The sequence below is a fragment of the Python bivittatus genome, unplaced genomic scaffold, assembly GCF_059951505.1.
Source record: "Python bivittatus isolate LINGU-HERP-01145 unplaced genomic scaffold, Pbiv_v1 ctg000280_np1212, whole genome shotgun sequence".
In the NCBI taxonomy this organism is placed as follows: domain Eukaryota; kingdom Metazoa; phylum Chordata; class Lepidosauria; order Squamata; family Pythonidae; genus Python; species Python bivittatus.
In genome coordinates this window covers 1,442,499-1,467,248 of record NW_028277066.1, presented here as the reverse complement: position 1 = coordinate 1,467,248, position 24,750 = coordinate 1,442,499, and the positions used below count along the sequence as shown (strand labels likewise).

General features: G+C 42.9%; 1 protein-coding gene across 3 annotated transcripts in view; it reads right to left on the bottom strand.

Annotated features, from left to right (window-relative positions):
* Positions 1 to 24,750, bottom strand: part of PXN (paxillin) — a 65,884-nt gene that overhangs the window by 12,639 nt on the left and 28,495 nt on the right. For 2 of the 3 annotated variants that reach the window (XM_088143223.1, XM_088143221.1), the window contains exons 2-7: positions 13,349 to 13,575; positions 9,459 to 9,556; positions 8,827 to 8,966; positions 7,994 to 8,195; positions 6,773 to 6,908; positions 540 to 1,517 (exon numbers count right to left, since the gene is read on the bottom strand). In XM_088143223.1, coding sequence (XP_087999349.1) covers positions 540 to 1,517; positions 6,773 to 6,908; positions 7,994 to 8,195; positions 8,827 to 8,966; positions 9,459 to 9,556; positions 13,349 to 13,575 — 1,781 coding nt within the window. The remainder of the gene's footprint in view (positions 1 to 539; positions 1,518 to 6,772; positions 6,909 to 7,993; positions 8,196 to 8,826; positions 8,967 to 9,458; positions 9,557 to 13,348; positions 13,576 to 24,750) is intronic. The other variant, XM_088143222.1, reaches the window with a different exon arrangement.

Sequence of the window (24,750 nt, the reverse complement as noted above, 5' to 3'; positions counted from 1 at the left end):
ACAGCAGTAGCATGTACTGCAGCATCAAGACAACCATAGACCTAAGAAACAAGCATTTCCTGTAGTATGAACTTCGGCAGGCAATGTCTCTCTACATCAGTCTACAGCAGTCTTTCTCAACCTCAGCAACTTTAAGATGTGTGGCTGGAGAGTTCTGAGATTTGTGCACACATCTTAAAGTTGTTGAGGTTGAGAAACACTGGTCTACAGAACAATGATCTGGAGGTGAGTCCTATCCTTATTGTCTATTGTTCTATTCCTCCAGGCCGTTACATTTCTCTCCACCAAGAGCAATCCCAGGGAGCGTTCCACTTTCACAACTCAAAGGCCCAAAACATATTAAGAGCAACAGTTTGCCAACAACCAAGTCCTACACCCAGAAGCTTGTGGTGTCTACCTTGGAAAAGCATGCAACCTAGCGAAATCCAGCAGAAAACCCCAAAGCACATTTCATGCACAGCCAAACTAGAAGCAGTATGAAGACATTCCTTCCATCTGGCCAACAGCCCACTCCTCTCCTCATTCATTCTAATGCCTGCCTGGCTTGATGTGGAAATTCTCTCCACAGGAATTTTAGGATCAATGTCTAATTCCTCTTCCCAGACATTTTTGGCAGGCTTTGGAGCAGCTGCCAAGCTGGAAGCTGGCTCGTTCCACCGTCCTGTGACACCATTCAGAAGGCTGTTCTTTCTGGATCCCCTCTCAGCAACATCAGGGCAGCTGTTTGCCCTCACTGGATCTCGGATTTCAGTCCTCTGGTTGGAGCCCTGCTGCACAGCCCAGCCCAGCTGCCCTTTGGTGCCTGGAAAGCTCTCCCATCTTTCTACATTAAAAAGATCTGGTCTGCATACTGCTGACACAACATGATCTTTCTTGGGGGACGTTCTTGGTGTAAACAGAGATGTTTCTGAATTGCTTTGCCTGGTGTAACCAATGGTCCTAAGTCCATTATCCTTGAAAACAGGAGCTTTTAGCTGAAATGCAGCTCCCTGTTCCAATTCTTGGAGGGCTGGTATTTCCACCCTGCTCGAAACCAAAGCAACAGTATCCTTGACTTCACTTTTCTGCTTCCCCCTCCGAGGTTCTTCTGGTTCCACAGGTCTCTGATTCGGAATTCCTGCACCATTAGCGCAAACAGACAATGGCTCCACCTCAGAAAAGAAGAGAAGTGACCTGCCAGGAGTGGTTTTGCTCAGTCCATCTGAGGTTGTGAGAGTGCCAGAAGCTTTGGCAAGTGGGGGCTTTGTCCAAGGTCCAGACGAGTGATGATGCAAGGTGGTGGGAGAGCACTCTGGAATCGAAGCCACCACTAAAGCACTGCTTTTCTCATCAATGTGAAGGACCTCCAGCTGAAGAGGGGCCCGGGAACCCGAGTCACACCCATCATATTTTGCCTGTTGTTGCTTTAAAGAAATTGGGGGACCCATAGGAGGAAGCATATAAGATGGAGCTGAGTCAGTTGGTCCAGAAGATAGCTGCAGGGAAGGCTCAGAGGTCAGTGATATTGTGGAACTGGTCTGAAAGAAAGAGAAAGGAAGGTGGAAAGAAGGAAGGGGAAGAGAGGGGAAAAAGAAAGATGGGAGAAAAGATGGAAACAGGATTGAAGGAAGAGGAGAAAAAAGAAAAAAGTGACAGAAAAATAAGAGGTCCCTGCATTATAGTTGTCCAAGTTAATTAAAAGCAAAGAAGCCTCAGGAAAAAAAATTAAAAGATCTAAATCATTCCTGACAGCAGCCTACTCACAAATCTTGCTCCCTTCTCCTTCTTATACAATAGATTCCCCAGTTATACCAGAATATAACTCATGGACTTGCAAACCATGAACTTCTTCAAACCGCCCCACACATTATGCTTTGCTGCTTCAACAAGCAAGCAAGAGGCTGGTGAATCTGCAACTGAGGTTTGTCTCCCCCTCCTCAGTCCTCATGAAGCTTAGTCTGGCAGGAAAGAGAAGGATTCTGCACCAGAGACACATCTCTTTGAACCAAACAGTTCTGCTCTGTTTTGAACCATTAAAAAAAGAATCCACATTCTCAACTTCTCAGGAACATAATACTTGAGGGAGACCCATGAAGGCCCTTTACTTGGGGACAGAAGAATCATCCTTGATTCCTTTTCTTTAATGAGAGTTAGGCATTTGCTAGGATCTGCATCATCTCAGCAAAAGGAGATTCTGAGAATTGCAGTTCATGTTTTTGCATGTCTCTGCTTTCATCATCAGCAACAATTCAAGTTTCGGCCCCTTTGGAGTACCAAAGTACTTAAAGCTTCCAGCTTATACTTGAGAAAGGTCCCGGGGTGGGGTGGGGGTGGGGAAATCCCAGTGTTTAAGAATATGTTTATGTAAAATGCAAGGAGAGAGACTGATTTTGTCTTAATCTATATAATTTACATAATCTACATAATCCCAGAGTTGCTGTGAATTGGACGTCATGATTATGATTATGATTTATATGGAGAAAGGGATTGCAGCTTTTCCTGGTAAATAATGTGGTTAAAGGGGCACCCTGTTTTTTTTTTAAGGTAGAATATAAACAGTGTTACAGATTAAATCAAACAGTCCAGATTCCAGTGCGCCAGTAAAAGACAATAGTGGGAGACTACTATTTCCTATCTATCCATCTATCCATCTATCCATCTATCCATCCATCCATCCATCCATCCATCCATCCATCCATCCATCCATCTCCTATCCACCTATGTCCTAACTATCCATCCATCTCCATCTCCTATCCATCCACCTATCTCCTATCCATCTATCTATCCGTCCATCTAGCTATCCATCCATCTCCTATCCATCTATATCTATCCATCTATCCATCCATCCCCTATCCATCTATTTCCTATCTATTCATCCTATCCATCTATCTTCTATCAATCTATCTCCTATCCATCTATTCATCTATTCGTCTATTCGTCTGTCTGTCTGTCTGTCTGTCCGCCCGCCCGCCCGCCCGCCCATCCATCCATCCATCCATCCATCCATCCATCCATCCATCCATCCATCATCTCCTAGCCAAGAGCCCACCTTTAAGGCCAAGAAATAAGACTCAGAATCACTTGTCCAAAGAGGGCCAATAGTTTAGAACAAATAATGCCTCCTTTACTCAAAAGAAGAGAACCAAAGCAAGCAAGTAAAACTGCAGTGCTCCTCACACAGCTGTAACCAAACTTTGCCCTCCACTTAACATTTTTCTTGCCACAAGTGTCCCTGACTTATTCACAATATCTCTTGCACAACAGCCTGCGCTAAATTAATAGCACATTAAAGAAGGAGGAGAGTGCCACTTGACAAGCAAGCGAATATAGAGAATTAGTTTATACAGAATTTGGCTCAATTCAACATCCTCCAAACAAGTTGGGATTTTTATTTTTCAATCCCCAGCTCTCACGGTTGGGTTGAGAAAGGACTGCCAACAGCAGAATTGGGACCAAAGCTCAATTAAGATTTAAGTCTTTCGTTAGAGTAATCTTTGTACTGCAAATAACCACATGCAAAATTTAACCATCTGTAATGGGAGTGAATCCCAAAGCATGTCAGGGAAAAAGACATGGAGCTGCAATTCATTCAAGTGGCTTCTGCTTCACTGGCCAATGGTCAGCACTGGACAAAGGGCCAAATATTTTAGCCAAAGGTCAAGATAAAAATGCTCTTCACACAATAAATATCTACATGGGGAACAGGTTTTCTGTTTATTTCTACTATGCAAGACCGAAGCAAGTCACCCTTCCCTTGGGCACTTTGCCATCATTACCATAGTAATGAGTCACTATGTTCTACAAGGTCATAGTCCACCTTCTTAGTGAACATTCCTCAGCTGAACCTGCTTCCTTTTCTTCAAATTAGGAGTCTGGTAGGATGAAAGCTGATGCCTTTTAATACAATTAGTTAATCAAAAAAGGTATACTAGACTCCTGATTTTTAGCCACTAGGGCCTCTCTACACAGAGAACAATGCTATCTAAGAAACCTACAGAAAAGCTATTTAGCAGAGTGCAAGTTACTCTGCTACCGTTGTGGTCAATCAAACGGTCTCCCCATCTCTATAGTAAATCTTTGTTTGGCTTCCTTCTCTACATTTCTCCTGAATACTTTGTGTGTGTCTGTTCCCTGGATCTCCTGTGTGTTTGTGTCTCTAGATCAGCGTTTCCCAACCTTGGCAACTCCCAAGTGTGTGGACTTTAAATCCCAGAATTCTCATCAATGGCCATGCTGGCTTTGGAATTCTGAGATCTGAAGTCTGGGCACCTGGAAATGGCCAATGCTAGGAAACACTGCTCTGGATGTTGCATTTTCTACTCCTGTTTCTGATTCTGAGCTCCCCCTAACTCACTCTGGGCCTGGGTTCCCTGCATCTCTCCATTCCTGACTTTCCTTCTCTCTCTCCCCCCACCCACCAATTCTTTTAATGGGAACTGATCCTCAGACAAGACTTGGCAGAATGTTCCCCTGTCTGGTCCTCCTAATCCTTCATCTCCATCTCAGTGGAGGCGTTACCTTGTGCCTGAATTTAGGTCGAGAAGGAATGGAGTGGGGAAGGGGAGAAGGTTTCTGCTTCCTTTCCACTACCTTCTTCCTAGGTTGCAGCTCCTTGGTGTGGAGCTCTGGAGAGGTTAAAATGAAGGAGGATGATCCTTCAAAAGTCACCAGGGAGGTTGAAGATATGACACTGCTAACCATAAAGCTGAGATGTTTCAAATAGACATATGGTTCTCTTGACTCTCTCCTTAACTTTGGGGCACATCGTTTAGGCTGTGTGCATCAGTTGGTGACAAAAGGGACAATCCTCACTGAACTCAATGGGACTTAGGCTATAAGCCTAAAGTATACTTAGATCATCAAAATGCAGAAACATTTCCCAAGAAGGCCCACCTAGAATCACATCTCAATCCTATTCAGGTTTGTTGATTTCTTTGTCATGGACCCTGCACGCTGGAATAGCACCCCCAGAGATATGTATGGTTCCAAGTATTGCAGAAGTCCCTTAAGAGCTGGCTCTGCTCCCAGGCCTGGGGTTAGGATGCCTGGAGAGCCCCTGTCATCTTTATTGTTGTAGTCTTGTCCAGGCAGTTATGTTTTGTTATATTTTTCATTGTGTTTTCATTATACACTTGATATTTTGTAAGGCTCCCAGAACCTCTTTGGAGTTGTTAACAAATCAAAATCAAAATCAAAATCATCCCCCCCCCCTCCTCCTCCTCCTCCTCTATTTTCATAGCAAGCAGAGCACCTAACCAACCTGCTCTCCCCAAAGTATGTAGCTCAGACCTGGTTAGTCCTTGGATGACAGGCTAGACCAGGAGGTAAATAAATATCTACCTACCTACCTACCTACCGTACTTACCTATTTATTTACCTATGTCCTGGAAGAAGACAGTGGTAAACCAGTTTAATAGTGTTGTCCATAAAACTGTATAACCATCACCAGGATTTCATTTGGACTAGAGAAATCCTCTATCTTACTTTTTATCAATCACATTTCTTTTTTTCAGGACCTTCTTCCTAACCAATATGCTTTCAGAGTCTTTTTGAATCACCACAGATTCAAATGGGCATTTAGACCCTGATTGCTTTATAACAGACTTTTACTGAACCACAAAAAGGCCAGACCCCTAACATTTCCTGGAAATTTTGACAATTTCTACTTTGGCACAAAGTGGGAAATTGCAAGACTCTTGTTGCTACGCAGCTAAGACCGAATACAGGTAGAAACAGAACTCAGGGAAAATATAAAAACTTCTCTACCCAGCCATTTCTTAGCATATTTTTTCCCCTGAAATCAAGCTAGTTTAAAGATCTGCCCAGGTAGATACTATCGCAATTCAAAAAGTAGGACAGGAACAAGATTTCAGGAATTCTTGAATAATTAATAACTAATAGTGCAATTAAACAATAAGCCCAAAAGCCTATATAACCACAGTCTGAGACTTTTATAGTTGCATATCATATGCAGATAAAAAGCTCATGTCTACCACTATCCTCTGGGAAAAGATGATTATCAATAATTGAGCAGCATTCTTCCATCAATATTTTTTTTCTGATTTTGCATAGCCTCACTGGTTCAGAATTTTTTACTGGCATTTCAATTCAACTCTTCTCCCTCTTCTCTTTTGATTTCTTGGAGGGAGGGTAAGCTTCTCTGCATATTCATCAGAAATTAATAAAATATTTAAACATGCATGTTTTTTTCCTTTGGAAAGACAATTCAGTTGTCAAATAAATAGAATTAACTTGGGTCATGTTACTCAACAAAACATCCAGGACTGTAATACAGGTTGTTGCAGCTCCATGACAGAAACAGCAAAAATTGGAAGTATTTTATGGGACAAGGAGAGGGAGTTCACACAACATGAAAGCTATCATGTGGCTTGCTTCTGGCTTCATGCGCTGTGTAAACAAGTGGAGGCAATGAATAAACCATGGTGTTTTTCATGAATACACCACGGTGTGTTTCAGAAGAGCAAAACCCAACTTCACCCACTGCTTGTTTCTGGGACCTATATTTTGTTTGTGGTTTCTTAACTCTGTTTTGTTCCCCATCCAAACCTTTCATCACAGTTGGAAGCATGAACAGCTTTAAAAGAAAGGGAGGGAAGAACAACTCCTGATCAATCTAGACTTCTTTTGTTTGCTCCCCTGGCAATTTCTGACATACCCAACGCATCTTGGTTGGAAGCCAATTTGTGAGCAAGGGGTTAGGGTGAGGATGCGCCAACACAATCATCATCGCTCAGCAGGAGAGGAAGGGTGTCAAATGATAACAAGGGGGCACCTTGAAGTCTGAAAGTGAAGCCATGAGCTCATCCAGCTCTCTGGTTGCTGAAGAGGCAGATATGCGGGTCTGTTGCTGGCTGGAGGTGAACCGCTGGGGATTATTCATCTCTCCCTGATTCACAGTGATAGCTGGTCTAATGAAAGAAAACAAGAGAGAACCATTCACTTGCTATCTGCTTCCAGGAACAGAGAAAAAGACGTCTTCCTTGTCCTCCATCCCAACCTCCTGTGGTTTATCTGTATCGTCTTGCCTGAGTAGAACCTGCAGTTCAGATTGCCGACACCCACCACACAGAAACAATTCAAAGAAAGAGGAATGTATGGACCCACCAGTCCCATTTTCAGCTTTGAAACCAGACTGTTTTTGTTCTGACACACGGTGACAGGCTGTGACGTAGTTGCAAAGCACTTAGAGGACAAAGTCATATAGGTTGACTTTAAGCCCATTTGGGATAGTTGTCTCTATGAAAAAATCTTGAATTTTCTAGCTTTGTTTCATTGGATCTCTCCCCTTCTCAGTCGCCAAAATCAGACAGCTTTCAGCCTGTTCCTTTTGTCTGAATCAACTAATGTTCTTGCTTACTCTTTGTTACTTATGTTGCTGATGGCCACGTTCTTCCATCTTCCACTTCCTCTCGCAACTCTATTTCTTTCATCCTGAATTCCGCTCACTGGAACAATCGTCACTTTGGTTTCCTCACTAGCCCCAGCTCACTTCCAGTTTGATGTCTCTCTAAAACCCAAATTACACCCTTCATCCTCCAGCTGACTTGTATTCCTTTTGCTCTGCTTTTCATTATATCTTTCTTCCTCTTGGCAAAATCTGTGGATGCCCAGCCACGACCCATAGCTTCTGCCTGTCCTCTATTCTTAAGCAAGCAGCCCTCAGCTTTGAAGAAGCAGAAATGAGAGCCGTGCAGCCCTGCACATTGGATTCCAGCCAAATGCTTTGGAGCAGGCCAGGATCATGAATATAGCCCGGGGCTGCAACTCTTTAAAGTAGCTGCATCTTTGCCTGGGATTACATGCACCTGCAAAAAGCAGCTATACAATCCCAAGAAAAGGTCATCTCTGATTTAAGGAGTGGCCAATAAATGCTCTGTTTCCCCCCAGCACGGTCCAAAGAATATTTTTGGGACCAAATCCAAAACACCGCACAGCCTTAACAGAACTTGCTGACATTGCACCTTCTAAGGGGAGACACTCGGTGGCTACTCACACTGGACTGGGCACGGAGCTCTCTAGTTCGTCTAGAAGGCTCTCCACACTGGGGCACACCTCTTCAATCCCTGGCCCTCCGTTCCACTTGGGCTTGTCTTTCACTGGAGCTGTCGGCTGTGCATTCAAAGAGGTAGTGTTCTCCAAAAGGGTGTAGTGAGACCCGGCCCCACCAGGCCGCGAGGGGCTTCCAGGAGTTTCATCTTGCAAGCAAAGGAACACAGACAGGACTTGGAAGCATGTTTCCCATCAAAAGAGCAGAAAGATTAAAAACACAGTGATCTAAAAGCCTTCTTCTTCCTAATCAAAGCAAGGCATGTTTTCCAGGTCCTAGATTTCTATTCCTTGCTCCCTTCCTCCTCATCACATTCTCCTGGGCAGCTTCCAGCAGCTGCAACAGACATCCCACACTCAGGCATTGCATTTCCACTGAGACAACAGGTGCATACCAGACAGGCAGCTGTTGTCAGCCCTCCGAGGTAGATCAGACTAGGAAACCAAAGTCACAAAGCTAATGCTACTTTTATTATAAGGTTATAGTAACAGAATCTTGCAAGTCTGAATGTGCTTCCTCCCTCCCTCCCTCCCTCCCTCCATCTTCTTAAGAACTAGGGAGGGTCAAGCCTGAGACACTTTCTCAAATTACATCTCTGCCCGACTCAAATTTCTTTTATCTAACTGTTGTCTTGGTTGCAGCTCTTCCTCCTGTTCCTCAAGGTTATTCCTTCTGCTCATTATAGCAGTTTCAGGATCAGGGCCATGCCCTCTCTCTCCTCCTCCCTCCCTCTCCTCCCCAATTGTATTATCCTGGCCCTAGAGCCCAGCTCCTCATACCTGTGGGACTGCCAGGTGGGGGATTGTGCTGGACAGCATTCAATTCCAGGAGGAGACGGTCCAGTTCTGACAGGTTATTGCCTAAGGAGGAACTCATCAAGGTAGGAGATGGTTCTGCAGACTTCTGCTTGTTGGGGAAACTGGAGTTCAGAGGATAAATGCAGAGTCATTTTGAGATGACTCCTAACCACCAATGCTCTGACCAAACAGGTTCATTGCATTCCTTCCTTTTTTTTCTTTCATGTACCACAGTTCTATCCATCAGGAGGCCTTAACCTCAATGGTTTGTTGGCATCACACATGTTGTTTGTTTTTTAAGTAAGAACAACAAGAGTTATGCATGTGGGGAAAGATGGTGAATGCATGGTGATAATACAGGAAGTTGCCTTATGTTGGTTTGGTTGCATGTTGCAATAAACTGTGGTTTGTTTACCCAGGACAGTTGGCTGGTTGCTTAGAACATGCTAACTCAAATCTAAACAAGCCATCTTGTGGCTTGATGTGAGTTCAAACGCAGCCACTGAATCAATCTCTCTCATTCAGTATGAGGGGCATTTCCCAACCCCATCTGAACCTCAGTGGTGAAGTAGCTAGATAATATAGGTGTAATAAAGGTGGGGGAAATAGAATACCTGTAGACGTGTTCTTCGTCGCTTGCACGTGAAGGAGAGATGGTACACTCTCTGGACACAGAGGCACTGGAACTATACATAGGAGACTGGAGCTGTGGCTATAAAAAATGAATGGGATATTTTATTTAAATATGTTAGGACCATTGGCAGCATTAGCCAAAATTTCTACTAGACGACCAAACTTACCCTGCACTAAAAAAGACTGTGGTAGCTTTAATGCTATTATTTTTCTTAACACAGTGATTAAACTTGACACAAAGGTCAAGTTATATAGGTCAACCTTACTGTCCCTACTATGAATCAGATCTAGGAGGCACCACTTACTCATTTAAAGTTATCACATTAAAAGATAATGTTTCTTTTGATTCCTGCCTTCATGAATATAGCCACATCATTTTCTTCTACAATGAAAAAAGGTTTGCCACTGCCTTTTTCGAAGATGTTTTTGTGATTCCCAGTCTACCCTACAGCCTTGGTCCCTCATCCAAGTACTAACCTAGGCCTGACCCAACTCAGCCGTTTAAGACCAACCAACAGAGTCTATGAGTGGCCGCCCACCCAGGTTTTTTAAAGTTAATGAGATTATAACAAAGGAGAAATTCCTAGCTAACAGCTTACACTCCCAGACCAATCCACGTATTCTGCAAAATTTCCCAGCACTTTTTAAAATGAAAAGCAGCCCATTCACTTCATTGCTTCTGTTTCTCCATCCAACCCAACACCCAAAGTGGGGCTTTTTCAATTCCCAACTCATTCTAACTAATGTAGACTTTCTCACCTCCGTTGAGAAGAAACAACTTGGTTCGGTTTTGGATGAAATTGCTCAATACAACTTCATTGAAACTTTTGCACCTAAGCCTGTTTTGATTTCACAATCTGGTTAATTTAAAAATGTTCCAGAGGACTGGGAAAACAAAAACAATGCTGTTGTGGAAGAGAACCAAAGACCCATTGGCTGACTCAGGCCACTGGTTCACAAAGCCTCACATCTCCAATGGTTAGAGAACTAACCAGTCTCTAGAGCAGTGATGGCGAATCTATGACACACGTGTCAAAGGTGATACGTCATGACGTTTTGGGTGACACCGGCATTCACCAACCCCTGACAACAACCCTGTTTGAGTTACCAAAGAAACTGAGTGTGTTTTATTCATATTTCATTTTTGTAATTATTTGATGTTTCTTTATATAATACATAGCATACGCATGATGGGACTGTACTTTTTTAAAATAAATGAATATGTAAAGAATTGTTTCTCTTTTGTTCAAGGGGAGGTGCATGTGACACACCAGCAGAGTCAAGTTAGGTGTTTTCTGAATTTTTGACACTCGGAGCCCAAAAGGTTCGCCATCACATTATTTGTAATTTAATCGGGGGGGATTTATATTTTTATTGCTTTTTAATGTCTTGGTTTTTAATTGTAAGCTGCCCAGAGTCATCCTCTGGGGAGATGGGCGGCATATAAATTTAATAATAAATAAATGAATAAATAAAAATAAAAAATAAATCACTGCTCTAGAGCTAGTGATATGATCATCACATTGTAAGACAAAACGACTATTTACACAGCAGTGCCCGGGGGGGGCTGGGGGAGTGATGAAAGCAGCATTCTGCCAACATGGGTGCAATCTCCCCCGTTTGCACATGTTCCTGACACCACACATATGCACCCAAGAGGCAGAGCTGGTATTGCAACAACACATTTTGTCAAAAGCATTGGATTTTGCAGATATTTCTGTGGTGACATTCTGTTTTTTTAAGATCCAGCCCCTCTCACAGCCTTCTCATATGGAGAAGCCCAGATCATTGTATGCATAAAGCTGGAAAAGCAATGAAATACCAACAGTGGAAGATTGGATTATAAAAGTAATTGAACCTGCAGAAATGGCGAAGCGGACCAGTTTGGTCAGAGAAAAAAACCAATACTTTTCTGAAAGACTGGAAACCTTATACTGTATGGATTTTGTTTTGAAAGAAGAAAAAATCGAATTGATGACTTGGGGATTAAAAAGGACAAGAGGTTGGGGTAAAGTCTAAGATGATAATTACTCAATAGAAAGAAGGGCGGAAGACATGATTGTATGGGGGTTTTTTTGTTTTTCTTCTTTCTTTTTTCTCTATTTCTTATTTTCTATCTTTGTTCTTGTTTTCTATATTTTCACTACACTGAAACGTTCTAATGAAAATATGTTTGAAAAAAAGAGAGAGAGAGAGAAAGAGAAGCCCAGATAATTATGAGAATTGGCTTCTACTTAGTCGTCATGCCTGACCAAAATTTTGGAATGTGAAACAAACAGGATACAGAGCAATGACCAACTGTTGATCCCTACGATTGTCCTCCGCTCCTTTCCGGAAACGCGATTCATTCTTCCCTTCCTTTTTTTTGTGGTTTGTATTCCTAAAGCTCAGAGGTGTATGTTCTACCTAGGCACACTTCACTCTCTCCATAATGTGTGATGAATATCTTCCTCGTTCTATTGCGCCATCAGACCGAACTCGGAGAAAGAGGCCAGGAGGGACTATTTTCCAAGGGTGTGGCACTTGAGGTTTATTTTCACAGGCCAGGAAAAAAAAAAACACAAAAGACAGACTTCTCAACTGCCAGCTAAAGTTTGAACACGACTGTGCTTGATCAGGAAATCCTTAATGTCCGTGGAGAGAGGAGGCCAACATTTAAATCCCCACCGGATATCGAACACAATGAGCTGCTCACCGGTCAACGCAGCTGCATTTCAACAAGCTATAGCCAAAGCAGGCTTCTTCCAACTAAGCCAAGGAACAGGCCGGTCATTAACTACATTTCCAGCTGCCTGGGGCAATCCTAGAATCACAGAATGGAAGAGTTGGAAAAGTTCTTGGAAATCCCTCTGCTGATCTCCTGCCCATTGCAGGAATCATAAGGTGGGTAATGTTCAAATTTCCTGGAGCTTTGTTGATTCATCATCATTAAACCTGCCAGTTTTCAAACAAGACTGGATCTAGAAGCCAACTTCCAACCTTGGTTTTCATGACTGGCTGTTAAAGGAGCTACAGGCCAGGAGTCCTCATAGTAGGAAAGTCCTAGTAAGACTTTCCGTCTGGTCAACCTCCAATTTAGTTTGGCTGAAGGAGAAGCCAAGCCAATGCAATCAGTAATATGAACCAACATCTCCTCTGTGAGCAATAATGAAGCCTTTTATGCAAAACAGCCACGAAGGAATCACTGAGTTAACAACATTATTGTAACGATGTTATAGAAGATATGCTTTTCAGGGGACTTATGAATAGTTTTATACAGAGTTCTGAAATTCATTAGGTTTACATCTATGTGGAAGAGGGAAAAGGGGGTATCTGATTTGTTACTGGTGGGTTTGTTTTTACCCTGACTGCAGATTACACATCTGTTGTTGCCTTTTTTGTTTTTTATGCAGTTTTAATTATCGTTAGCCGCCCACAGTCATGAACTTGAGATGGGCAGCCATATAAATCGAGGTAATCAATCAATAAATATTGCAAATAAATAAGTACAGGTTGCAAATTAAGTCCAATACATTTCCTCTAGAAATGCACAGTTTGCCATGAAGTACACATATATCTTTTTGTTCCCTCCCCATCCCCTTCTTTGCTTTTATGCCTTTTCGCTTTCGACCATTTTTTAAAAGCCACTGGTGATACAGCGTGGGGGAACCAAAGCAACAGGGCCGAGGAGGCTATTTCAGCCTCATCTACTTCTCTTCCTTGTGGCCATTTTTAGAGAAAGATGGCTCTACTGTCTGTCAATCACGGCCAGATCAAATTGCACACCGACATGGCACAGAAGGAAGACGCTGTGCTGGGCTCAGGTTAAGTATCAAAGAAGGTGTTTTCTTCTATTTAAGTGGAGAGAAAGGGATAGCTAAACAGCAATTACCTGTGGATGAGGATTTCTGGGAAGGACAGGATACCATTGGTCTAAGGAGATGCTTACAGTCCCGTTCAAGGCCTCAGTAGAAGGAGGAGGCGGCACCGGAGGAGGCCCGGAGACTTCTTGGTAGGTATGATTTCCAGTTGGATAGGAGTAAGAGGTTTCCTCCGACAGGAATACCGGCCTCTTGGAGATGTGGGAGGTAGTGGATTCCAGATCAGCCAGCAAGGCATCTGCATAAAAGCCACGCAAAGAGAGAGGTTTGTTTGATTGACGTCATAAGAGTTACCTTTGCCTCCAGATACCTCCTCCTTAACAATGTTTTCAGTTGAAGCATTCTCAACTGAATGATTTGCACATGTGTCCAGAGGGAGCTCCTGCTTTGTTCCACAATTAAGTCTCCTTTATTTTTAGAAATCAAATAGACCAAAAGAGAAAGCATGTCCAAAAAAAAGTACTCAATGTTGAAAAGGAAAGCTGAGAGGCGTAACAGCTTAGCTCCAACAGCTCTGCTCAAGGAACTGAAACAGGCCAACCCAGCTAAAGTCTGAAAGCAGCTAATTACTAGTTTGGCATCATGAACTCATTCAAAACATGGCCACAAGCCCTGCGTTGGGCAAAACAAAGATCTCTGAATCAGGGAGAAATCTAGGAGGAGATTCAGTCATCAGTACCCAAAGGTTGTCTCTTCCATCTGCTTCCCAGATGCAGAGAGTTAACGTGGGCTCCAGGCTCCATCAGGTAACAGCAATTTCATTCCCTAAACATGCTGGGTCAGATTGCAAATTCCTGAGGGAAGAATTAGTCTCTTCTAAATAATGCAAACACAGTAACCTTCAAAAAGGCACTGACAAGAAGGAAAAGTGGAAGGGCCAAGGATTTTGATCTATAATTGTCCACCCTTCTTCCATAAAATACTAAAATAGCCAGAAGACATTCAGCACCAAGGTTAACCAATTTTGTCCTCAACAGAAAAAGCCAGGCAAATATGGAATATCCCAGACACAGCTGTCGTAATGCAACTCACCTCAACCAACTAACATACTCATCCCCTCCAACCAACACAAACAGGGCTGCGTGTTGAGGGTGCCAGGTTGGAGAAGCTATAACAGATCATGAAGTTTCTTCAAGGGAATGAGGTTTTAGGTGACTTCTGTTAACACAGCTTTGCATTACAAAAGAGGTCAACAGGAGCATGGGAGAAAACACTCTTATTGCACCAGCTACGTTTTCATTTGGAAGACATTTTCAAGCCATACCAACTCTTCTCTTTGACAAAAATTACATTGGAAAGGCAGCATTTACCTAAACATGAAGATGATGCCATTTGAATTAGATTTAGACAAAGAAACAGATTTTATACTGAAAAAGAATCCAAGAAAAAAAAGGAGCTGCTTCAGAAAGCAGCTTTTTTTTTGCTTTTTTTCTTTTCTTTTTTTCTTTTCTTTTTTCCTTTTGGTTTTCTTTTTTTCTTCTTAGATAATCACCAATCTGTTCCAGTGAAACATCTTTTATATACAAATTTGAAAAGAAATTATGAAATAGAGGCAAAGCTAAAATATGTAAAACAGAAACATTTTGAGTTTGCAAATAAACCAGGGAAATGGTTGGCATATAAACTGAGAAGGGAGAAAGAGATGAAATTTATAATGAAGATTCAGGAAGGTGATGTTGCACTTACAGCTGATGCGAGTATTCAGAAATCTTTTCATAATGTCTTTTCAAATTTGGTTTTCTTTTTTTCTTCTTAACATTTATAAATAATAGTGAATAGCACTTAGCATTAAGCATTAAGCCCAAAGATAGAAACCTTTTTTAATATTATAAAATAATTCAATGCATTTTGCAATTGTCCGTCAATGCTATACTCAGCTTTAAGTGTACGATTCAAGCAACCTTGTTTATGAACATTTTAGACATTATCTTTAACATCGATGTAAACTTTTCTCTCATCTTGAAAGGTTTATCTAAATCATCATCATGTTAAGAACGTTTAGTTTAGATTGCGTAAATACCACTGTACACGGCTAATATTTGTATTCTATAATGCAGTGTTCCTTAAAATGTGGTCCTAGGACCAATGGGGGTCCCCAAAGAACCTTTCAGAGGCCCGTGAAATCAAAACTATTTGCCAGCCTATGCTGAAAATGCATTATTTTTATATTATAATGCAAGGAAACGATTACTTGGCAGGTAAGGAAGAATCCAGAACCTTTACACTTTCCAAACAGAACAGCTCGGGTGCAATGCAAAGAACACCAGGAAAGACCCACCTTCATTCAACATAGCCTATATTTATGGCATGACTTGACCTGAGTCAGCTTTCGAAAGAAAAACACAGGGACTTTTAGGTGCACTTGCAGATTACAGCTGGAGAACGCCAAGCCTTTAGCTGCATGTGACCTCTTCTCAATGTGGATTATTATTTCCATATAAGAAACTGCATGTCCCCAGCAAGTACATCACTGCACGTAATAAGCATGCACACATACATGCACACACACACTTTGCTGTGCGGGGCAGGTGGAAGGTCGTCCTTTGGATCACTTTGGATGGCGTACAACCCCTTCCAGATGTGTTGCGGAGAGATTGGCAGAGGAAGCCATGTGTGTGTGGGGGGGCAGCAGGATCCAGGTGGGGGAAAGTCAGTGTAGTTCCCTTTTTTAAAAAAAAAATCAGATGCAATTATTCATTTTTACATTCCACTGGATATCGAGCAGCTGGGCTCAGCTGAGGGTTAATCTCGCTAGGTTAATCATAAAGCTGTTTGCTCAGACTGCATGCATCGCTCACACACACACACACACACACACACACACAAAAGAGCAGGTCTCAACCCTACCATACTTTTCCTCCACTTCCTTTCCTCCCTGCCTGAACAAATGAACACAGGAAAGGGAAATTCTCTCTTCTGGCCTCTCGCGAAGCCCTCCAGTGCAATTAACAGTAGCTGGTTAGCTGCTGGCTGCCTCCAGTGAAGAAAATTATAGTAGGCAGGACTCCTAACTACCGTATTCAGAAATGATGCAGCTTGCGAGACAAAGGGCACAGCAGGCATTGGGTTAATTAGATTATTAATCGCCCTTGCTAGTTAAAGAGACTCAAAGAATGCCTCCATACAGCAAACAGTAATAAAATGCAAATAACTGGAAACAAGGAGACATGACTGTATAGTCAACACTCCACCCCAGCAAGAAAGCTGAACAGGTAGACGCACACTAATAGACACATGTCTGGTAGGGGGGAGCCTGGTAGCACCTTTAAATAAAATGTGTTAGTCGGAAAAGGTGCTACTAGACTCCTGATTTTTTTTTGTCTTCATGGACGAGCATGGCTCTCCTCCAATGCCTGACAAAGTAAGACAAAGGAGCCATCTCGGTAAAAGAGAAGAAGAGGACCACCAGCAGCAAGGGGGATAGACTCAGTTACAATGGCAACGGGGGGACTGTTGGAAGACCTGAAAGACCAGGTTAGGGACAGATCATCATGGAGAAAATCTATCTATGTGGTCACTAGGAGTCGAAAACAACTTATGGCACATAGTCAGTGGTAAGACTCAGCTCCCCTGAGAAGTCTAAAATGCTGGGAAAGGTGGAAGGACAAAGAAGAAGAGGATGACCAGCAGCAAGGTGGATGGACTCAGTTACAGCAGCAATGGGGGTACCATGGGAAGACCTGAAGAACCAAGCTAGGGATAGATTGTCATGGAGAAAATCTATCTGTGTGGTCGCTAGGAGTCGAAAACAACTTAATGGCACATAATCAATCATAATAATCATCTAAGTAAATGGAAGGAGAGTCACATAACCAAGTTAACATGATTACCACCCTTTTGTGGGCAACAGAATGCAGACGAAGCCCCAAAGGACTCCAACAGTGCCTGTGAAACTCAAGGCACACAATCAGACCACAGCTGAGAATCAGGATTTAATGTTGACCCTATGGTCAACCCTAAGCTCACTGATAGAGGAGGAGGAGGAGGAGGAGGAGGAGGAGGAGGAGGAGGAGGAGGAGGAGGAGGAGGAGAGAAATGGCTGTTCTCTCAAGTCTTGTGTTCTTTGATTGGGTGTCAGTGTTTAAACAGGCGTTATGAGTCAAACTCAGACAGAGAAGGTGTGGCTCCAAACACTTTCCAACATGCAGTGACCATTCATTCATGCCTGTGTGCTCTTTTTCTTTTATACACACACATACACACCCCTCGCCTCATACCATCAAAGCTAGGAGTTCTCAGTTGCAAAGCTGTCCAAGAAAGGCTACTGAAGAATTGCTGCCTGTCCTGCCCAACCCCACTGTTTCCCCCTTCTCTTATAAGAATCTGGTTTAAGTCGTATTCCCAAGTTGATCTGGCCAATGAAAAGCAGGGCACCCATTTCCGCCAAAGAAGTTGCTTACATTAGGAGTTTAGAGCACTTAGTTCCACTACTTTCTTAGATCAATCAAAAATATGGTTCTGGAACAGATTATGAATATTGCTGTTCTTCACAATGGTCGGAGTGCTCTTTCAAAATCAATATCCCCCATATTACTTTTCTATGAAATAGCTGCTCTTTCTTTTTCTAAACAGGAGGGAATAAAAGACCTCAGCAGTAAAAGTGACCACCAGTATCAAATATAAGATGAAGCTCTTGCTTAGAATGACTTCATATCTGATGTAATTCACACTGAATTGTTTTGACAGTTTAGCCATTCATAACACCAAGAAGTGCTTCCAATATGTATCTCATTGTCCATTCGATTTCAGAGAGGATTCACTACATTCCCAATTTATCTCTACATTTTTAGTTCAAAGTTCCCTCTACCCTTTTCTTCTTGAACATTTCATATTTGTTCCTGAATGGCCTTTAAAGGTAATATTTTTCCAGTTACTTCTATAGTCCACAAGATGGGGCAGGCTGGCTATATATAGAAATATTTAATGCAGTGCAGAAAAATTAGCTATTCGCTGATAAAATCAATATGTTTGGGCAGTAATGGACTCCTATTTGAAAAGAGAGAAATGAACACATCAGACAGGAAAAAAATAAGTTTACACATAGTGCTTGGAAGATACTAGAGGTGGGATAAGCATAGTTGAAAATTTCTTAGACCAAGATTTCAGGGCTACATTTCACATAGTTATGGGACCAGGTTCCCCCAAATAAGGCCCTGCAGATGTGTGGCTGAGAATTCTGGGGATTGTAGTTACAATAAAGCTGGAAACAGAAGAATACCAAACTCAATGATGTTCAGCAAGCTATCTCTTAAGCTTCAACTTAGTTTATATGCAGAAACCTGGTCTCTTTATCTTTTCCCAGAATCTTAAAAAAGAAACCAAATTGTGTAATATGAAAATTTTACACAACAGGACAGAATATTTTCACAGATGCATCAATAGGAAACTCAATTCTGTGCAATTAAACACCTGCAAATGCAGTCAACATCTATACTAGTGAGGGGAACACTGGAAAAATCTCCATTCCTTAGTTGAACTACAGCAGTGTTTCTCAACCTTGGCAACTTTAAGAAGTGTGGACTTCAGTTCCCAGAATTTCCCAGCCAGCCTGGCTGGCTGGGGAATTCTGGGCACTGAAGTCCACACTTCTTAAAGTTGCCAAGGTTGAGAAACACTGAGCTACAGGAATTCCCTGTCTTCACTTTGAGCATTCTGGCACACAAACAATGAAAACACTTGAGAAGAAATTATTACACGCTGAGGAGCCCAATTCTCAAACTGTTAAGTAGCAGGCTTCACAAGTTTATTCACTAGTGTCCACCACTGATAGCCTGTTCCTTCCCAAGTTCCACCATCCATTCCAAGTTGAAGAACAGGAAGTGCAGGGGACAGACTGCCAGGATAAACAACGTCGATGTCTTGCAATCAGTTGAATCAGAAGGGCTGGTGATAAACCATGCTGACCATAAACTATGACTAAGTTCAAGGTTCCAAGCAAGCCATCGATAAGATCTGAGTTTCTTCAGAAAGGAATAATAAAAGGAGGGGGGCACCAACTGCATTTTTATTTATTTATATTTTAAAGGCAGTCACCGCCCATCTCATTAGGAAGCAATTCTGGGTGGTTTACAGTAAAAACAAATAAATATTAATTGAAATACAATTAAAATACAATAATAACCATTCATACATAAATAATAGTATCTTCTAAGGTACTGCTGGTAGATAAGAATATTAACCTACAGGAGCATCTTCAAGGTGTTAGCCACCCCCAGGGTTGGTTGCCCCTCTTCTCACCCCACGCAAGTTGGCAGAGCTAGGTCTTCACCCCTTTCCAGAAGGTCGAGAGAGTAGCGACCTGCCTCACCTCTGGGGGGAAGGTATTCCATAGGGTGGGGGCAATGGCAGAGAAGGCTTTCTTTCTGGGCCCCACCAGCTGACATTCTTTCGTCAACAGGGTCCGTAGCATACTCTCTCTGCTTGACTGGGTGGGACAGGTCGATATAATGGGGGTGAGATGGTCCCTCAGGTAACCTGCACCTATGCCATATAGGGCTTTAAAGGTGATAACCCACACCTTGAATTGGGCCTGGAAGCAAACTGGCACCCAACACAGCTCCCGCAGCAAAGTTGTAACATGTGCCATCTTTGGGGCACTCAAGATTGCCAACACAGCAGCATTTTGAACCAGCTGCAGCTTCCAGATACTCTTCAAGGGTAGCCCCATGTAGAGTAGGGTAGTCCCATGCAGAAGGCAAGCCAATGTGAGTAGAGTGTTGAACAACTGGGGAAGCCCAGGGCTATGTTCACACTCAGCCAAGGAAGCTCACAGTGTGATTTGGAGCCATTTTTTGCAGCTTAGCCTACCTCCAGGGTGTGGGAAAAACCAGACAAGGGAGCATGTAGGTACAGAGGTGTTTATGCTCCTAAAGGAAAGGTGGGGTAGAAATCTAACAAACAACAATAAGAAAATAAGCAAAGACGAGACCCCTGGACCAAAAATAGCAGCTTCTCCTAGTTTGGTTAGCCTGGTTAGACTTCCCCTCCCCTAATGCTGACCAGGCTAGTTGAGGATTATGGAAGCTCCAGTCCAACACATTTGATGGCCTTCAAGCTTGGGGGAGAATTTACAGACAATAAGAGCAAACGAAAACCCCAATGAGGAAAAGTCTCTGCTTGCTTTTGCAGACAGACCATTGTACACAAGTAGCATTTTGGCATGCCCGGGAGGTGCATTCTTGCTACAGCACAAGTAATAACATGGAAATGAAGGCATCCTGGCACAGGAAGGCACCTCTTTCATGGCACACATCAACATTCATTGCGGGCAAAAAAAAACTAGCAATAGCTCATCCAACTCTCATCAATGACACCACATTAGAATCTCCATCCTGTGCATATGGGCTCCCCTGAGGCTTGCAGCTCACGCAATAGAATAGCATTGATAACCCATAAAATACCTAACAGTCTGGAAGTAGTGAGAGCCAGTTTGGTGTAGCAGTTAAGGCACCAGGCTAGAAACTGGGAGATGGTGAAGTCTAGTCTTGCCTTAGGCACAAAGCCAGCTGGGGTGCCCTGGGCCAGTCACTTTCTCTCAGCCCTAGAAAGGAGGCAATGGCAAACCACATCTGAAAACCTTGCCAAGGAAACTACAAAGACTTGTCCGGGCAGTCGGCAGGGATCAAGACTGACTCGAAGGCACCAGAACAAGCAAACTGGATATAATGGTGGCATTTTAGGACCCAGCACTCAGATATAGGACATGTTTTCAATGGGGACATCCTCTTCTTCCCTCTGCATTTTGACTCCCATGTTCAGCTGAATGATCCTGTCAAATGATGGTTTAGTGGTGGTGTTCATTGCTGCTTTATTGATTTGTAACAGTGTTTCTCAACCTTGCCAATTTTAAGATGTGTGGACTTCAACTCCCAGAATTCCCCAGCCAGCCTTTTTCTGCTCATTGCCTTGAGCTGACTTTTCAGGTGGAAAAGCAGAATATCAATCCTATCAATGAGAATAATCTCCACACTTTGTCCAAACAAGGTTCAAAAGTTCTCTAAGCCCGCACTTTGAAGCTGACTTGTTTGGACCATTTATAATTAAAATTAAGGAGAACATCCCAATGAAGAATGGCAAACTGATTGGTTAGAAAATAGGATAAAATGCAGAGGTTAGCCAGGGTGCTCAATAGGTGGGCAACCACAGGAACAGAACGCTAATCTAATTCAGCACAGCTCTTCTTAAATTCTTATGCCAAAAGCAACTCAGGGCATTTGATTACTAACTAAGCCAGGATCCAAATCTCCATTTATCAAGCCTTAATTTATTTGTACCTGCAGGCTCCTAATCTCTGAGTCCAGCATTACTCAACCAGTATGACCTGGGCCTCTTCTGGAATCAGCATTTCCAGATGGCACTGAGGCCCCAGCATCATGTTAAACTGTATTACTCACACCACAAAGCAGATCCTTCTGGTACGATGTTTGGAACTAGGCGATTATCCGATTGCACAATGGAAAGATTGCGACATGGTGCTGAACTTGACATATCCTCTCCCACACACAACACACTTATACATGCACATGTGGGGAACTGGAATGGGATTACAATTAAGGCCTGGTACAAACCACAGACAAGGAGGCTGAATGCTTTTCCTTTGATATCCACACCAGTATATTTGTATATTATGCAAAATATACCCTCCTAATGTGTTATACCTGGGGGCTTGCTCGGGTACTGTCGGCTAAGGAGTGTCGGCTGGTGGGGCCCAGAAGGAGAGCCTTTTCTGCCACGGCGCCCACCCTTTGGAACATCATCTCCCCAAAATTAGATTGGCCGCGTCGCTGTTGGCATTGAAAACTCAGTTTTGTACCCGAGCTTGGGGCGCTGGGCATGGGATGACTGATTGGATAATGCCTGGCTGCTATGCATTTTATTTTTATTTTTTATATTATGTATTATATGTATTTTATCATGAGCCGCCTAGAGCCACATAAAAGTGAGATGGGCGGCTACATAAATCGAATAAATACATAATAAATAAATATACCACTTATCTAGTTCTCGTTGCATGTATAAGTGACCAGTGACAATGCTGTACCTATAAGTGACAAGTGAAAGTTCTTAACAAGGTTACAGGAAGTCCCCGGATTAAGAACGCCCAGTTTACAGACGACCCATAGTTAAGAACAGAACCTATGGTAGCAAAATTCGAGTTAAATACACAATGATTCCAGTTAAATACACAATGGTTCGAGTTCATTACCCAATACTACTTATACAGTATTACACAATAATACTGTTCTGGCTTATATACACATTTGACTTAAAGACAGACCTTGGGAATAGAACTCGTTCATAAACTGGGGACTACCTATACAGTGATACCTCGGGATACGAACGCCTCTGCTTGCGAATTTTTCGGGTTACGACCAGCTCTGGCCCCAAAATTTTACCTCGGTTTGCGAACTCCGCCTCGGGGTACGAGCCATTTTCCGCCCGTGCCACGTGGTCCGCGGCCATTTTTCCGCCCGTGCCACGTGGTCCGCGGCTGTTTTTCCGGCCCTGCCGCGTGGTCCGCGGCCGTTTTCGCGCCGCGCCGGGCTGTTTTCGCGCCGCGCCGGGCCGGGCCGTTTTCACGCCGTGCCGCGCCGCGCCGGGCCGTTTTCGCGCCGCGCTGGGCTGTTTTCACACCGCGCCGCGCTGCACCCGGCCATTTTCGCGCCGCACCACGCCGCGCCCGGCCGCTTTCCGTGTGGTCCGTGGACGCCAGAACGGATTAACGGTAATTACATTGAACCTTATGGGAAATTGCCTCGGGTTGCGACCAAATTCGGGCGGAGGGCGGAACGGATTAACCGGATTTACATTGAACCCTATGGGGAAATTTGCCTCGGGGTGCGACCAAATTCAGAGGGCGGAACGGATTAACCGGATTTACATTGAACCCTATGGGGAAATTTCCTTCGGGTTACGACCAACTCGGGATACGCCCAGAGTCACGGAACGGATTAAGTTCGTATCCCGAGGTACCACTGTACCACAAGGTCCTTTCCCTATCCTTCTCCTTAAGCCTCCTTTAAGTCTGTTCCTTTTATCCAAAGCTTCATATTCTTTCAACTTACACTTAGCCCTCTATTTTCCTCCACCTCCTTGCCCTCATTCTTCGGTAGCTCCTGCTGTAGGTTGAAGTCGCCTAATAATGGCATCAGCAACCTTTCCTTCCACATTCCTTCCCCCTTTTATTTATTTTTCTCTTTTCCCTTTTATTATATTGCTACAAATCTTAACACATTGTTATACTGTTTCAATACAATTGTATTTATACAGTATTAATTAAAGTTCTTGAGATTCTATTGCTTGGATAATTTAGAGTATTGAGAAAAAAGAAAGAAATATTTGGTCAGTGTTAATTGCAGTTTAAGATATCACTATTATAAGCATCAAATTATTTTTTTTTCATACAAGATAGAATAGAATATTAAGAAAAACTACTGCAGATTACATCAAAGTACTTGTTGTACAATGCATGCTGGCTAGGGAATTCTGGGAGTTGAAGTCCACCCATCTTAAAGTTGCCAAGGTTGAAAAACACTGCAATTCAGATTTCAGTCTTGAGCTGTTACTTAGAATTGAAGTCTCCATTATATAATTGTTTAATATATGTTTATTTTTAAAAAAACAAGTTTATCAAGAGAGAAAATACCAAAAAATACAAAAGAAAAGAAGGGGGGGAGGAGGAGGAGGAGGAGGAGGAGGAGGAGGAAGAGGAAGAGGAAGAGGAAGAAAAAAGAAACTATTGGGTTTCTTTCCCCTTTTATTGAGGGCCTCTTCCCAACAGGAAAGATGAAACTGGAGATCAACCTTCAGCAGAATGGATCCATGCCTACAGAAGGATCCGGCAATCTCTATAAACAAGGCCTTGTTTTACAAGCATTCTTTCTCTATCTATACGCTCCCCCCTCATGCCATATCAGATAAGGCAAAGAGTTCATTCATTCCAAGGATTAGCCTTCAGCAATTCCTACAGGTTGGGGCTAGCTAGCTGAAAAGCAGAATCTGCAGACAGACATTTCCCTCTATTTCTCCACTAAACACATTCCAACCAGAGAACCTGAAAACTCTTGCTAGCCATAAAGGATCTCTACTCCTACCAAATTAGACTCAAAGTTCCTCTCTAGCAAATCCCCAGCAATGCTTCCAAGACTAATTTTAATGGTGTACAGCATGGAAGGACAGAGGTATTGTCTTCGGCCGAGAAAGAGGATTTATGTCAGTGTTTTTCAGCCTTGCAACTTTAAGATGTGTGGACTTCAGCTCCCAGAATTCCCCAGCCAGCATGCTGGACTAAAAGTTGCCAAGGCTGAAAAGCATTGATTTATATGAACCAGAACATTAGTGGAGAGCAATATAAATACTTAAGCATATGGATTGGTAAAGAAAAACCATGGGACTAGGCAGCATTTGCTAAATC